Source organism: Mytilus trossulus, chromosome 4 (assembly GCF_036588685.1).
Source record: "Mytilus trossulus isolate FHL-02 chromosome 4, PNRI_Mtr1.1.1.hap1, whole genome shotgun sequence".
NCBI lineage: Eukaryota > Metazoa > Mollusca > Bivalvia > Mytilida > Mytilidae > Mytilus > Mytilus trossulus.
In genome coordinates, this window is record NC_086376.1 from 34,528,293 (window position 1) to 34,544,726 (window position 16,434).

The 16,434-nt window shown below is 30.5% G+C and overlaps 1 protein-coding gene across 12 annotated transcripts in view; it reads left to right on the forward strand.

Annotated features, from left to right (window-relative positions):
* LOC134715175 (cilia- and flagella-associated protein 43-like) overlaps positions 1-13,526 on the forward strand; it is a 46,441-nt gene extending 32,915 nt beyond the window's left edge. For 7 of the 12 annotated variants that reach the window (XM_063577175.1, XM_063577174.1, XM_063577180.1 and 4 more), the window contains 16 exons: positions 2,146-2,166; positions 3,064-3,155; positions 4,512-4,718; positions 5,494-5,664; positions 6,163-6,291; positions 6,525-6,644; positions 6,960-7,067; positions 7,274-7,449; positions 8,031-8,268; positions 8,605-8,717; positions 9,254-9,413; positions 9,714-9,787; positions 10,053-10,143; positions 10,693-10,776; positions 11,190-11,343; positions 12,982-13,526. In XM_063577175.1, the coding sequence (XP_063433245.1) occupies positions 2,146-2,166; positions 3,064-3,155; positions 4,512-4,718; positions 5,494-5,664; positions 6,163-6,291; positions 6,525-6,644; positions 6,960-7,067; positions 7,274-7,449; positions 8,031-8,268; positions 8,605-8,717; positions 9,254-9,413; positions 9,714-9,787; positions 10,053-10,143; positions 10,693-10,776; positions 11,190-11,343; positions 12,982-13,151 (2,108 nt within the window). In that variant the 3' untranslated portion in view covers positions 13,152-13,526. The remainder of the gene's footprint in view (positions 1-2,145; positions 2,167-3,063; positions 3,156-4,511; positions 4,719-5,493; positions 5,665-6,162; positions 6,292-6,524; positions 6,645-6,959; positions 7,068-7,273; positions 7,450-8,030; positions 8,269-8,604; positions 8,718-9,253; positions 9,414-9,713; positions 9,788-10,052; positions 10,144-10,692; positions 10,777-11,189; positions 11,344-12,981) is intronic. The other 5 variants (XM_063577179.1, XM_063577181.1, XM_063577176.1 and 2 more) reach the window with 1 other exon arrangement.
* The last annotated feature ends 2,908 nt before the right edge of the window (positions 13,527-16,434 follow it).

Here is a 16,434-nt window from a genome sequence, read left to right on the forward strand (position 1 = left end):
TGTTTATATTTTTAAGAAACCATTAAAATCAAACAAAGAAATAATTACTGTAATTCAAAAATATTTGCATAGTTTTCATTATTGCCAAATTTACATCGGGATAGGTGTCACAAAACTAAAAACTCATACATTTAATTTTGATAGCAATATTTATATGTAGCATCTCCTTAAATTTTAATGATTAGATTCAATTTATATTGATACATAAAAATGATAAATGATAGCAATAATAAATACACACAAAAGTTTCTGAATTTATATTAGTCTGCATTAAAATAATGAAGTTTGTATATTTAACTGTGTGAATGCACATTGCACATGTCCTTGTTGTGTTTAACATGTAGTTATCATTATCTTATATATACACTTCACTGCCGTATATTATAGTCGATAAAGATTTTTGTTATTTTCAGATTTTTTTAATGTTTGAACTTGAAGTTACGTTATCATAACTAATCTGAAGTCATTTGTGTGATTTTTTTCCCCCCTAATTTCAACAATATTGCAATAAATCTGAAGTCTGTGGTATTCTTTTTCTAAGTAAAAAGAATTAGCTATATTTAAATTCTCAGTGTTTTAGTGTATTGTAGGAAATCCAACAGACTTTAAGCATATTTTTTTTTAAAGAAACCATGCCTTTGTAATTTTCCTAACTCTTAAAAACTCCGAATTTTTTTAATGTAATTACTTCACTAAGATTACTGAATCAAGTACTTATTACTAAATGAAATTCCTCTTTTCAAAACTCTTTTACAGTAGTTTGTGAATGTGATCATTTGAATAAACTTCTAAAAGGACTTGTGCACACACATAACAACAAAATGAAATAAACATCTACCATATGTGCATATGTGAAAAACTCTAAAAAAAAAAAAAAGAAAAAAAAACAGCAACAAAAAAACTGACACAGTTGATTGACCTTGGATTCCTGAAAAATTTTGATTCAAACAGCTTTTTGATTTTTTCAATAGTTCTTATAGAGTTTTAAGGTAGTTTTTATTCCCAGGCTTTCATCTTTACAAATTGTGTGTTCAGCGCTTATTCTAGTAAAATGTAAGATACCTAAATGCTGATTGGTTTGAATGAAATCTATCATTTATTCTTGGGCATTTCATTTCCATCACCAATGAAACTAAACAAATGAACAGAACTGGTGTTTGCCATATTTAACACCAGGGGTTGAAGTCATAAAACTTTGCTCAGTGCTCAGAGCACAAAAATCATGCTCGAAACATGAAATCCAGTATTTTGATTGGTTGATTCTTGAGTCTGAGTACAAAAATCGTGCTCGAAAGTTTTATGACCGCAAGGCCAGTTGACTACATTTGAGCAGCAGGGTACTTATATCTATTTACAATACAATAACATTTTGTGGACTATTCTATAGAAACAGATACAATAGGTAAGTTTGGCACATCCGACAGTACAGCATGATAGTACTGTACAATACAGACAAGCTTAACCTATGGCTTTGGTTTAACTAATGTCTAAAGGTGTCTTCATAGCCAAGAAGTTAAGGATTAAAGGTTGATACATCATGTTACCTTTTTTTTTAGTGGTAAGGTATTTTATTAAATTTACTAAATAGTTTACAATAGTCTAGATTAATATAATATTGATATGTGCATCAGTATTTATAATGTTCTAAATTCTTCATGCATTTACATAAGTTCTGACCAGAAAAATATATTGATTAACTAAAAATATGTTTTGGTCAATGTTTTACATCCTTCTTTTTAAAAATGACAAAAAGAAGCGTTAAATGGTTAAATAAAATGAAGAGTTCAAGTAAAAGTTCTTTTATATTCATGCATACATGTAGCATTTGCTTAAGAAGTCTAATGGTATGCGGAATGCAAATATAATGTAACGGCTTTATAATTACATCAAATAATTATTATGGAAACCAAAAATGTTGGATTCTTCAAATATATTTTCAAATGAAACTAAGGAGATAAAAGCAACAAAAGCATGACTTTTCTGATAATTTTTATGGTCTGTAATTTGAAGACAATATTTCAATGAAAACCAATTTAACAAAAAGTGTAATGTCTTCAAACTGACTAGGTCAGAAGATGTCAAAGAAACTAGAAATCTTCTTTTCTAAAATAAATTATTGTGAAATATATATATTGCCTTTTTCAGAGTATGACGATTATAAATCAGGTTTGTCCATAAGTGTCAATCCCCATTAGTCTGACGTCTCAGAATACTATAGACTACCGATCTGTCCTTTGTAAAACTTGTCCTTTAGCTTGACCAGATCCTGCTTTCTCAACATAAAGATGGATGATTGAAAAAAACAAAAACTTTTCCGTTCTTTTATGTATGCACATTCACAATCAGAACTAATCATATTGCATGTCACACAGAGTATATATCAAAATTGTAAAATCTGTGGAACCAGTATTCATCCATTTTGCATGTTATATATATCCACCTGGTTATACTGGTCTTGTTGTAAGCTATACATTCTGGTTTGGATAGAAAAACGTTGAAAATTAGAAACTTCCACTCAATTTAATGATTACTAAAGAATAGCAATTTATTTTAGAAAATAAATTTGGAATTGGGTAAATTTAAACCAAGTACTGATGATTTCTAGATGTAATGTGACAATAGTATAGTGGTGTGTGGAAACCCTAGTTTAGATCAATAGAATTAAAACATTTCTCCACAGGATTGTATAATCATACATGTTATATGAACAGCAAGCCCTGAGCAAGGGAAACTTATTTCTGACATTTTGATTTGTAATGTTTGTTATTCAGTAAATAGAAAGATACTGGTGTTTAAAATTTGAAAATTTCTTAAACATGTGGAGACAAATTTGAAAAAAAAAAAGGAAAATTGTTTGGAATTTTTCATCGTGTTATTGTATTGATGTTAAAAAATCAACAGGGGATATTTTGTTATCTGTTAAAAAAAAAAAAAAGAAAACAAATGAAACAGCATAAAATGTTCTAACTAGAGATTAAAAGGAAACGTGGTTATTTTTTTAATGAAATTTTATGACAATGAAGTATAATATGAAGTGAATTAATTGTTTGACTGTATTTTCAGGTGCCCAGTATGGTGGAGGAAGTGATTTGTTTTACAGTCAGTTTGATCTTCATACAAGAGAACAGAAAATCAATCAAATCATTTTACTTGAGGTTAGTCAATATAAGAGAGTTTAAATGTGACTTTAAGTTATACTTCATTAATTTGTTTTGTCCTCTACTCTTAGAGATAAATATATATATATATATGTTGTGTGGTCTAGCGGGACGGCTGCAGTGCAGGGGATTTGGTGTCACGATATCACAGTAGCATGGGTTCGAATTCCGGCGAGGGAAGAACCAAACATTTGCGAACGCAAATTTACAGATCTAACATTGTTGGGTTGATGTTTAGACGAGTTGTATATACATTATGTACACAGTCATGTATCACCATCATTGATGGCGATCCAATGATGGCGATCTGATGGATAAATCTGTTGTAGAGTTGTCACTGACTCAGACTTACTTATGAATATAATTATTTTCTGTGACTGTATCTTACATGAATTTGTAGTATCCTTTACTATAGATAATTTAGCTGATCTGTAACAATAACATCTCCAGGCCTTATATATCATGTACTGTAGTACGCCGCTAGATTAAAACTGATGTGGAAAGGTAACACATGCCCACCGAAAGCTTTACTTTGTGAAGCCCAGGTGGTCGTGTGGTCTAGCTGGACGGCTGCAGTGCAGGCGATTTGGTGTCACGATATCACAGTAGCATGGGTTCGAATCCCAGCGAGGGAAGAACCAAAAATTTCCGAAAGCAAATTTACAGATCTAACATTGTTGGGTTGATGTTTAGACGAGTTGTATATATATATATATATATATAACTAGAGTTACCCTTAATGATCATATCTCAACCACCAACTACTATTTATGATAAAAATATTTACCTTGGCAGAAGTGGTTTCATGAATGTACTTGTCACTTCAGGCATATATTATTTTCAAGGGTAGGAAAATGATATCAAAGAAAATTTGTAAACATTGGTCATGAGACCCATAGATTTGAATTCAAGAATAATTGTTATGTTTTGGATTTAGATTGGGACATCCACTTATTTCAATTGCTAGATAATTTGTAATCAGAACTATATTTCAAATCAAGCAAGAGAGAGGCTAAAGATAACAAATGGACATATTTCTAACTCATAAGTTGAAAACAAACTGGCAATGTCATGACAGAAAAAGAAAAAGGCCAAAAGACGAACAATTTTACACAAAACACAACATCAAAAACTAAAGACTAAGCTTGCATCACAAATTGTTTGATCTCGGATACGTTGGAAGAATAATCAAATCCTGCTCCACATGTGGCACCCATCAATAATTGCAAAAAGATCAACATAGTGAGGAACATACTCTCTGTTTACATGATTTTTGTTTGTGTAATTGTCAAAGTAAATGAATGATGCATTGTGTCACATACTTACGCATTATATTTTACTTATATTTTATAGGATGCCATTCACAGAATTAAAGTTGCATTTAACAAAGAATTTGCTGACATTCACCTGAAGAAAGTGTCAGAAATAGGCAAAATAAAAGAGAAGAATAAGCGTATAAAGAAAATCATGGATGATATTGATTTAGATGAAGAAATCATTTTACCTTTACTTAGCATTTATGAGGAACCTGAACAACTTCTTGAAGTTAAGGATGAAGAGGTTTGTAAAAAAACACGACCATATTTTATTCGTTGGACACTTCTTTGTCCAAATGATTTTGCATGCTGTTTATTTTTTTACTCATTGAAAGATAAATGCATTCTAGCACACCTAATTTTGACATCTATATTAGTCTATCATTCTTAATGTGGTTTATGACAGTGTCTACCCGGTCTGTCATATATGAATTCATTCTCACATATTGTGTAGTCGTCAGTGGTATCCTCTTTTGTATCCTACAATAAAACTTATTAGTAATTACTTGAAAACAGCTTTGAACAAGAATGTGTCCTCAGTACACGAATGCCCCACTTGCACTATCATTTTCTATGTTCAGAGGACCTTGAAATTGGGGTAAAATCTCTAATTTGGCATTAAAATTAGAAAGATCATATCATAGGGAACATGTGTACCAAGTTTGAAGTCGATTGGACTTCAACTTCATCAAAAACTACCTTGACCAAAAACATTAACCTGAAGCGGGACAGACGGACGAACAGACGCACAGACCAGAAAACATAATGCCCCTCTATTATCGTAGGTGGGGCATAAAAAAGTTCTGCTTATGAAAAAGGCTTTGGCTTGCATGTCACTCTTTGTTTATCACCAATTCCTAAAAAAACAACTTGACAGGGTTTAACAAAACTAACACAGCTTCTTGTATCTGGATATATTGTCTACCTTGGAAGGCTTGACCTGTTTTGTTTTATTATACAAGGACATTGAAATAAGAATAAAATATTGCCATTACTAATATGTGTAATATATTTTAAAGGTTAAGGTTGAGAAATATCTAACACCAGAACAAAAGAAAAAGAAAGAAGAAGAAGACAAAATGGAAGAAGAGAGACGTCTTAAAGAGAAAGGTGACAATGCCAGGGAGAGAGGTTTGGGCATGATGATGGGTGGTGTTTTGGAGATTAAAAAAGAGGATGAACTCAAAAAGGTGGGTTAAAAGTGTTGACACATATTATATTTTTATGTATAAAGTGTATCTGTTTTATTTAGATGAGCTATAGCAATCTTAGATTTAATTGTAACATTATTGTTTTCAGTCCAAAAATGAAGTTAAAAATAACTTTGCCAAACTTTAATAGAAACACAGAAGCTTGAAAAGCATAAATGATCAGGAAAACAAAATCTACAAATAATTCAACAAAATAATGATCCTTATTGGAGATATTGCCCTTTAATGGTGATTTTTACCATTTATTTGCATTTTTGCCAATAGCTTAAAAATTGTAATAGATAATAAAACTTAATATAACAAAACTGATCAACAAAACAATATCAACAAATATTTTTTTAAAGGGAGATAATCAAAATGATTTGTTTATTACTAATTTTGAATAGTATTTCAAATAAAATATATGTAAGACATTTTAAATATAAAGCTTATTTGTTTTATATGACATTCAAATTAACATACAATTTCTTTTTATAGGATGTTCCAAAGCCACTATTCATGCAGACCAAAGAACTAAAAGACTGGACAGAAGATGAAAAGAGGTTGGCTGGAGAATACGAACAGAAAGTCAAAGATCTTAATGATGAGAGAGAAAAATATCGCAAGGTACATTTTATCTTGATGCTGTTGATAAGCATGGCTATAAAACTGATTTCCATATATATTTTATAGCTGCTTTCAAATAATGAATTTCACCCTCTCACAAGTTTCAGATAGTTGGAAGATATGTTAATTTATATAGTAATCTTATGATACCCCTGATCCATAAGACAGTCTTTACCGATTCATTATATCATTTGTTGGTACTATTGATAAAGGATATTTGATTTTTTTTGCAGCAACTAGAAACAGAATTGAGAAAACTACAGAGTATTATTCAGGATAGTATGGGTGGATTCGATGAAATGTTAACCCAGGTCTTCATGAAGAAAATCAAAGTCATGATGGTGGTCTATCAGGTTTGTTTAAATACAAATATTGCAATAATTTGTTTTTTTTAAATGTCGATATATATAAAGAAATTATATAGATTTTCTATATTCTAAAGTTTTCAATGCTTTATAATTCTGGTATATGAAATATAATGCATGGAACCCTATTTGGCTCAAATAGATTTTGACTTGAAGATAAAAAAAAATTTAAGGTTGTTAACTAATGCAAATAAAATAAAAGCATGATTCAAAAAAGGTTCCATCTTAACCTTTTGAATGTAAAGAGAAACAAACATTGAGCAAAATTCATGAGTAAAACTTATTTTATGAATTTTATTGCAGGAGGAATTGAAAATTCTGCGTTTGAGAGCGTCATTATTGGTTGAAGAGGAGTTAGAAACTCAGGAGCAAGAACTCAACAGACTTGTTGAACACAAGAAATCTTTGAAGGTATAATTTATATATGAAATGTGTCATCAAGCTTGATTGGTTATTGATTGAAACACACAATTTCTTTGTTCAGAGTTGAAATTTTCTTCTTATTCTTTTCCGCATCTGGTGACTTTATAACTAAATTGTTTCCCAACATTAAGTCCAAGTTTTGCTTTGGGAAAAAGATTTTTCAGATGTTTATATGTCAGTTATTATTGTTTTAGGCATTGACAGCAGCTGCAATGATTGAATCAAAGAAACATTTAGATGCCTACAAAAATGACTATGAGAATCTGCAATATGAAGACAAGGCCATGGATAAAACCTTCAAACGAGAGTTTAATGATGTGACCGCCCTACAACAAGATCAGCTTTACAGACTTTTCAGGCGTAGACCCAAGTAAGTTTTGATGAAAGTTAAATTATAAATAACTCCTAGGATGTTCTTTTTAATCTCCTATCAGAAGAAATATGAACTGGTTGGATAGGTAAAACTTTAGACAAATAGCTTTGTCACATACAATAATTCTGCCTACCTTGAATATAAAACCCATTGTAAAAATGTCATCATATATAAAGACTTTAACAAATATGAGACAGTGTTTCATTTTGTTCTTTTAGAGTAGACTTATTAAAACATACAGCCAATAAACCAAATAATACCTTTCATTATACACTATATTGGATAAAAAATTAACATGATTGAATATGGAAAATTTACTTTAATGTACAACAGTGCTAAATTAAAGCAATCATGTCACTGTCTAGTTCCGATAGGTGGTATATGGTACATGAATAAATGGCAAAGTGTAGGTCGGATGATGTGACTTAGGTAATAACTAATGGATATTGAAACAATATGATACATGTTACTAGTATATATTTGATATGAAATACTATTCAAATATATTTAAATAAAAGATATATGTAAAACTAATAAGCTCCAGAATGCACTAGTTGTAATATATAATTTGTCTACAGGATACCACGTCTGAAAGGATTTGATACTCCTGCAGCCCCCTCAACAGGGGACCATGGTTTGCCCAATCCTTTTGCTGATCGTCCATCCACTGCCAGACAACATGCTCAAGCCAAACATAATGTAGAGTCTGCCATCAATGATCTGGACAGAGATGTCAATAATCCAGAAGGTGTTGAACTTTCTGTCTGGGAAAGACTTTGCAAGTTCAGAAGGATCAAAATAGAAAATGAATTCCTTGTAAGTTACATTATATTATTGCTCACATGAACAACTTATTTTAACTGTTTAAACAATTAAAATAAGTTGTTTGGAGGCTTTCAAATCTATTTGTCATATTCACAATCACTGTTATGTCTTCCAAAACATTATTTCTGTCAGGCCTTTTCTACTGTTTCTGTAGTTTTTCTTATGTTTTTTTCTGTTATACCAATGTCCCATAGTTTTTAATTAAGAAAGTTGTCAGTGGCAAAAAGAGTACCAATTCTTCTGTCAATTTTTCTTTTCCTTATTTGAGTTTTTGGAAGTAGGAAATGAGAATAAAACTTTTAGTAAATCTGTTATCATATTTTTCAGATAAAACAAAAAGCGTTAGTGTTTGCAGAAATGGAAGCATTTTACAGAAAACGACAAGATGAAGATGAAATACTGAAAAATGAGATTGAAGATCTACAGATGAAAATATCTAAGTATGTGTTTATTCTGGAATATCATTCACATCATTTTCTGATAAAACAGCATTCTCATTACAGAAAACCTAGCTACATATTAGATTTGTAGTAAAATATTTGGTTTTGTAATTTAAGAATATAGATTTCTTTTTAAAACAACAATTTTATTAATTTTGTTACTCATGCACATTTAAGTTTAACATTAAAGAAAAATATTATAGACCATATATCTTATGTATGAATTTATGATTAATGTTCATGTGATCAATACTTTGCTGGAAACTATGATTTTTAAAGATCTATATATATAAATAAAATATTTTTATACTGAATGGTTGATGTGCAATACAGATAGATTTGTAGATTTGGCTTTTATTTTATTCTGGGTTATAGCCCTTGATTAAAAAAAATAAGTGATAAGATTATGATAGATAAGTAAAATACGGATTTTGTCACTGACATATGCTATTTCTGCATTAAATTCTATGTTTAAAGTGTGTAAAGAATTATTTATTTGATTAGAAGATATTCAATCTTTCAATTGACTTTTCTAGATTAAAGAATGATGAAGCAAGGGTTAACTTGAACTTAGAAGTTCAGCTGTTATTGAAACAAGGTCAAGTTGAAACAGATACAAGCACCTTTATAGCAGATTACAAAAATAGTGCTTTAATTCATCGTAGTGTTGTTGAAGAACTTAATACAAATATCAAGGTAAGAAAGAATTCTTTATTAAATGCTATCCATTGGTTCATTTAACATGTTTAAAGCAAATTGGCATTAAAAATTGCAAGTTTGAGTATAGGTTTTGAGATTTTATAAAATGATTGCCAATGAGAATCTTCACAAGAAACCAAATTACACAGAAATAAACAACTATAGGTTACTGTACTGCCTTTAACAATGAGCAACACCAATGTCTTAAATTGTATTAAAGAAATATCATTGTATATCTTGAATTGCATTATATAAATTTTTATTAAATAAAAAAACATTGTATGATTTAAATTGTAGAAACTTGGAGAAGATAAGATTTCCAGTATGGTTGAAAGTAAAGACTTTAGAAAAGGAATTATACAACTTGAATGGTAATAAATTATAAAACATTCCAAAAACTATAAGGTTGAAATTATGCATACATTTTTTATGAAGGATCATTATAGTTTCAAACTATATCAGATCTTTTCAGACTTGTGTGACATCAAGGATATTAACCAATGTCATATAGTTATGGACATTTTATAAGGACAATATCCAAAATAACAGTTACATGATCCTTTGATTCAGTTACTGAAATTGCAAAAATGTGTTATTTTTTGCAGAATTGAATAGTTTGTATCTTTTGATTGACAGGGAGCACAAGAAGATGCTTATGGAAATGGAAGACTTTCAGAACAAGATGAAAGATATTCAGTTCATGAAAGTTACCAGAGAAATTCAATTGGCAAGTTAAGATGTTTAATTTTGGATGTATGAGATTGGTTCCTGTGATATATCAAGCATTGAAGGCAGACAGTTTATGAGGGAACAACAAAATACACGAAGTTCAACTTCATAAAAATTGATTTTACAAAAAAGACTGATGTCACTGTGTATTTCTAGGGATGTGTTTTCTTTAAATAGATAATTCCAAAATTCAGTTGCTTCAAAAGTAAACAGTCCTTGTACATGTATGCCATGTCGGAATGAATACCTTTTTCAAGAAATTTAAGAATAGTTAAAAAAAATATAAAAAAGTTATATTCCTGATATTATCTTTTTAATCACTTGGCATATGTTATTTTTACAAACAAATAGTTTAATTTCCTTAGCTATATGTTTCATTAGGGAAACCAAACAATCCACAAAGTTAACAGTTAATTTATAAAAGTAGTGTTTGATTGATAGAGCTGACATGGAAAATACATCATGCTATATTTTTTTTACAACATTCAATCATTTAAGGAATTTCTAAGGGAAAATGTACCAATATATATATAAATATTTTTTGCAGTTCTTAAATAATGTTGCGGAGTATGAGGCAAAGAAGGCTGATGAAATCAACAAACTGGAACAAACAATTATGACACAGCTTAAGGTAAACTGCTTTATTTTTATTTAGCAATATATATAAGGATGATATGTGTTATAAGTTAATACATTTGTACCAGAAAGCAAAAAAAAAAAAAAAATACCAAAAAACAAAACAAAAACAGAGGCTTATGTTTAAATTCTTGTCTTTAACAATCATCAAGAAGAATTCGCTATGAGTGTAGACTTTATGGGAAAAAATATAAAAAAAGGCTATCAAAAAATATTCGTTGTACATATTTAAATAGAATTTGTAGTATTTAATCCAACTATAATACAAATTTAAGTCACTAGATTTCTTTTATTTGGAATATGTTATCGATTAAAATTAAAAATTATATATAACAACATATTATTTTTTTATTATAGACATATAAATTACGCTATGTGTTATACAAATATTTTTTTATCTGATTTCAGCATCATGATAAAAAGTTGGCCTATCAAAAGAAAATATTGCGAGAACATAACAGGACAATCAAGGCCAAGGATGCTGATAATACCAACATTGATTCTGATTTGATGGAACGCAATGTCACAGTGAATGAGAGAAAACTAATCGATGAAGTTAATGGTGAGACTATAGCATTAATATTCCTTAGTTTCTGTCTGACTCCTATACATAGAAAACAAATTTACAATAATACATCATATTATTCAAAAATATAAGTGATGTTATCCAAACAATTAAGGTGGCTCAGGACTATTCGACTGCGCATAATTTCACGCATGAATTACAAAAGTATTTGTCGTAAAATCAATATAATTTTTTTAAATATTTTGATTCAGAAATGTTAAATCATTGTAGTTATGTTTTGAATAGATTATTTTGTTATTATCCGTATTTGTTAAAGGGTCAAAATGACATTTCACCCATTTTCCCGCCAAAAGGAGTAGGTCCGATAAGGACCGATTTTGGCCTCAAATTTTAGGTTCATCTGACGAAAGATGTTGACCACTTTTTAAATACTGAAATGCCTATTTTTTTTTATTCAATTCATCTATGTGAAAGATTTTAAATAATTTAGTCATTAAAAACACTTCGATTCAAGCTCAAATATGAAAAATCTACCAAATATGCTGAAAAATGTAACTTTTAAGATGTTTTTTGTCAAAAATGAAAGTGGCCGCATCCGTGTTCATCCTCAACCTTTATATATGTTATGTATTATCATCAAATACAAATTACATTTAAATATTTTGGATGAACACCAATGTGGCCACTTTCGTTTTACACGGAAACCGTCTAAAATTTAACCAAAATGCTAGAATTTTGAAGGTTTCGGTAATTTAGCATAACTTTATGGTGCTAGTACTCGATATATGTACATCGTATTGTCAAAAACGGCTCATATTTATGTAGCAGAAGCATTCTACTGTCCAATAAATAACTAAAAGTATACATTTTAACAATTTTGTAAAACTGTCATATTTTGGGGCCAAAAAGGGGTCTTACTGGACCTACTCCTTTGGGTTTTAAGGCGAAATAATTTTTTTCCCTTAACGGTGACCTATGTTTTTTATTGGCTCATTCTTTGAATCTATATTCCAGCTTTTCATATTACAGATTTGGACCAATTGTCATAGAAAGTTTTTTTTATATTCGGATAAAAATATGTCAACACCTCTATTTTCCCTATCATTTCATTGAAAAATGGTCCCTTTTACATACCTGTTTAAAAGTTAAATTTTGAGCTTAAAAGGTCCGTGACCCCCTTTTTTTTTCGACCAATTTGATACATTTTCTTTAAGGAATAAAATAACCAAAAATACGGCACTTCTGATAGAAACTTCGAAAAGGCCTGAGCCACCTTAAGGATGATTTGTTTTTTGTTACCATTAAAGATGTTATTTTGATTGATTTGTTGTACTTTTTATTTCGAATTCAATGGCAATACAAACAGGGCCCTTATCATACATTTTCCTTTTCAATTGAAATAAATAAAAGAATTATGATTACTAAAAAGCTGAAAAAGCATGCAAAAAATCTTTCATAATGTAACATCATAGTAAAAGTTAATGGTTGCTAAGGAGGAGAAATTCTTAGTAACAGAAAAATGAAAATTTGTTAAAAAGTACTATGGGTATAAAATAAGTCTTATTAAAAGAGATATAAATTTCATAAAAATGTTTTTTGATACATTTTGAACAGAATAAGATCAAATTTGTCGTCAATATAATTTTTCCTATTTTATACTTTGTATGTTTGTAGCCGACAGAAGATCTGATGCAGGTAAGGACAAGAGATACATGGAGATAGTACAAAGAAGGAAACTAGTGGACCTAGCCAAGGCTCAGGCACAGGAAGTAGCTGTTCTACGTGCTGAAGTGGAGAGGTTAAGAATGAGGACATTCCCAGCATTAGTTCAAGTGGAACATTAGCAGTGACATTATAATGGATTTTAGGGAGAGAAAAGACTATCTTAAAAAAATCAATGACTTTGTTATGACTGCTTTTAAGAAATCAATGAAATATTTAAAAACTAACTGGAGGTTTATCTTCATTGAAAAAGAATTTATTTTGCAGTTGATCAATCTTGACAAGCAAGATTCAGAAACATCTCAATATATCTTAAGAGAATTGGAGGTTATCTTTGTCAATTGTGTTAACCAATTAAGTTTATGAAAAAGCAGTTGGACATGTATACATTTTTCTGTGATATTTGTGATATAATTGATTTAATTTTTACATGCCGTCCTTATTTTACTTACATACTATGTATTTATTGAAAAGTAATAAATTATTACATTCCTAAAGCATATTGTTTTGTTATGAAATTCAGGTGCTTAAATTATAATCTCAACCCTTGTTAAAGCAGATTATCTCAAAAAGAGGTTTGATAGAGTAATAACAAAACCTGGGTACAGAGTTTAAATATTTATATGACAAAGATGCAATAGGTTATTTGAAAATTTGCTTGAGTAAGGTAGGTACATCACTCGAAGTCTAATAACAAATTTCAGGAAGCTTTTATTTATAGTTCCCTAGTATATATATATATATCATTTAACAGGAAGTTAAAGAGTGAAAATTTGAAAACGCTTGGTCAGTAAAGCATGTTGGCACGAATGCCTGAAATCAAATTTCAGGAAACTCTCATTTGCAGCTACTTAGATAAAATTTTATACATGACCAATAAGTATTTGATAAACAAAAAGTTGATGATGATAAATCTTAATCCACATCTCACAGTAAAGCATATTCACATGAAGTCTGATAACAAATTTCAAAAGGGCCTGATTTGTAGTTCCAGCCAAAAGTAAGACAGAATTTAATAGGTCAGACAGTAAACTTTCCTCCTTTGAGAAGGGTATAAAAACATTCTATAAACTGTAATCTTAATCAGTAACTTGTGTTAGCTGACTGTTCAATTTATATTAGATACTCTCAGCATGTATTCAGTGTCGTCATAAATATTTAAAAAATAAGATAAAAAAACAACTGGATAAAATTGCACCAAACTGCATCCTCTTTAAGGGCTTAACTTTCCAACTTGTATTGATGAACTCCACAAACCAATCAGCATGAACTCAGTTACTGAAATATAGAACAAAGGGGATGGAAAATCAAGATAATTTTTTCATGATTACAAAAGAAGGAAAAGTACCAATAGGACTTTAAACATGTAAAAAAAAACTTGATATCATGGCTAAAAAAGAAAAATACCAACAAACAATAGTACACATTCCATAACATAGAAAACTAAAGACATGACAACGTAAACCTCACCAAAAACTGAAGGTGATCTCAGATGCTGCAGAAGGATAAGCAGATCCTGCTCTACATGCAGCTTAAATGTTTGCAAAGTAGATCCAGATCGTCACCTTTCCAAAGAGGAGAAAGTGTGAAGCAAAATTTTTAAAATGAATCAAGCCTCAAAGGGCATACAAAGAATTGAGAATTTAAACAGAAGATCACCCCCAAAAAACCCAGTTGTGAAATTAGTGAAATTTACATTTTCATAGCCAATTCTGGCAAAAGAAATGCAATAGCTTGAGTCTTGCTCAATGAAACTCATCAGCTGCAGGACACTCAGTGATGAGCGTCTAGGTCATGCCAACAGCATAAGCTGGAGAATAAATATGATTGTACCTGGTTTTATCCTTGGATTGCAAATCTCTGTGTACCACTTTTGTACTCAGCTCACCTAGATTACTATGGTCTTGGGTTTTGATCCCTAGCTTGGTCAAACCAATGGCATTTAATATTTTGTCCTAAATATGCATATATTTGCAACTGGATGTTAAGCAGCCAACACTCTCATAACCTCTGCAAAGTTTACTCTTGAGCATAAATTATAAATAGTCTTTAGCTCTATGTGATGGCCAAATGTAGGAAAGCATGAATAAGTTACACATAACTTTTTCTTTATGGATGATATTCGACACGTCTGAGCTAAATAAAATTGAGAATGGAAATGGGGAATGTGTCAGAGACAACAGCAGAAGGTCACCAAAAGGTCTTCAATACAGCCAGAAATTCATGCACTCAGAGGCATCCTTCAGTTGGCCCCTAAACAAATATATATATATTAGTTCAGTGATAATGAACACCATACTAAACTCCAAATTGTACACACTTTGTCCCTATGCAATGTTTCCATCTTAATTTTATTGTTTATTGTAATTGTTATGAAGTTTTAGTGGTTTACTTTGTTTTGCGATGTAGGAGTTTATTCGTTGCAAGACCAATATATTAACTGTTTGCCCGTTATCCAACAGACATCGATATCATGAGACCTACACATTAATGGCCAAATCATCAACCCTCTTTCACCCCCCACCCAAGGCAAGAGGAACAGAAATATAGGCAATTTGGTCATTTTGATCCTACTGGCAGAAACTCTTGGTTCATATTAAGCTCTAGCTCTCCATCATTGAAAACCCTTGCAACAAGGAGTCTGCTGATGGCCTGCTCTATCCCTCATTTTCCATTGACAGTCAAAATTCCCTGAACCTTCTTTGTTCTGGTCATGAACATGCATGAAATTTTGGACTATGGATGTTAGGCAACCAACAATTAATTAATCATACCTCAAAGTGTACATACATGTATAAATAAATGTCTTCATAAACATATTGTCCTACTGAAACAGATAACTGAAAGAGATAGACAACTCATACAGAGACAAGTGAACTGTGAGGCTATTTTAATGATCAAAACCAAAAATTGACCAATAAATGTAAAAGCACTTTACATAGTAAAGCATGCTAACATGAAGCTTAATACAAAAGTTCATATATGGTCATTAGGTGTAAGAAATTAAAACTATTTAGTAAATAGGTAGTAGATTAGTGATGAACGTGAAAATCATCAATAGGAACAGCATTCTCACATTTGTAGCTCCTGAGAAAAACAATGAATATTTCAAGTGACGAATGGAAAGAGGCCCAGCCAACAAGAGTAAAACATTATTCCCCTCCTTCTAAGACGGGGTATATTACCTAGTAGCATTAAGTTAAGCTATGATTCCCCAAACCATCTTGTGATCATACTATAGCTCCCTGCTTGCCTCAAGACAAAGTTTTTCCAACATTTTGAATTCCAGCTAATTTTATTATGTAGCACTTCAAAGATAGTATGCTATAGTGCCATTGCTTGGCCTTTACATGTTTATATTTATGTATACAGAGCTTTTCAATATAAACTGTGGATGGAGATTTG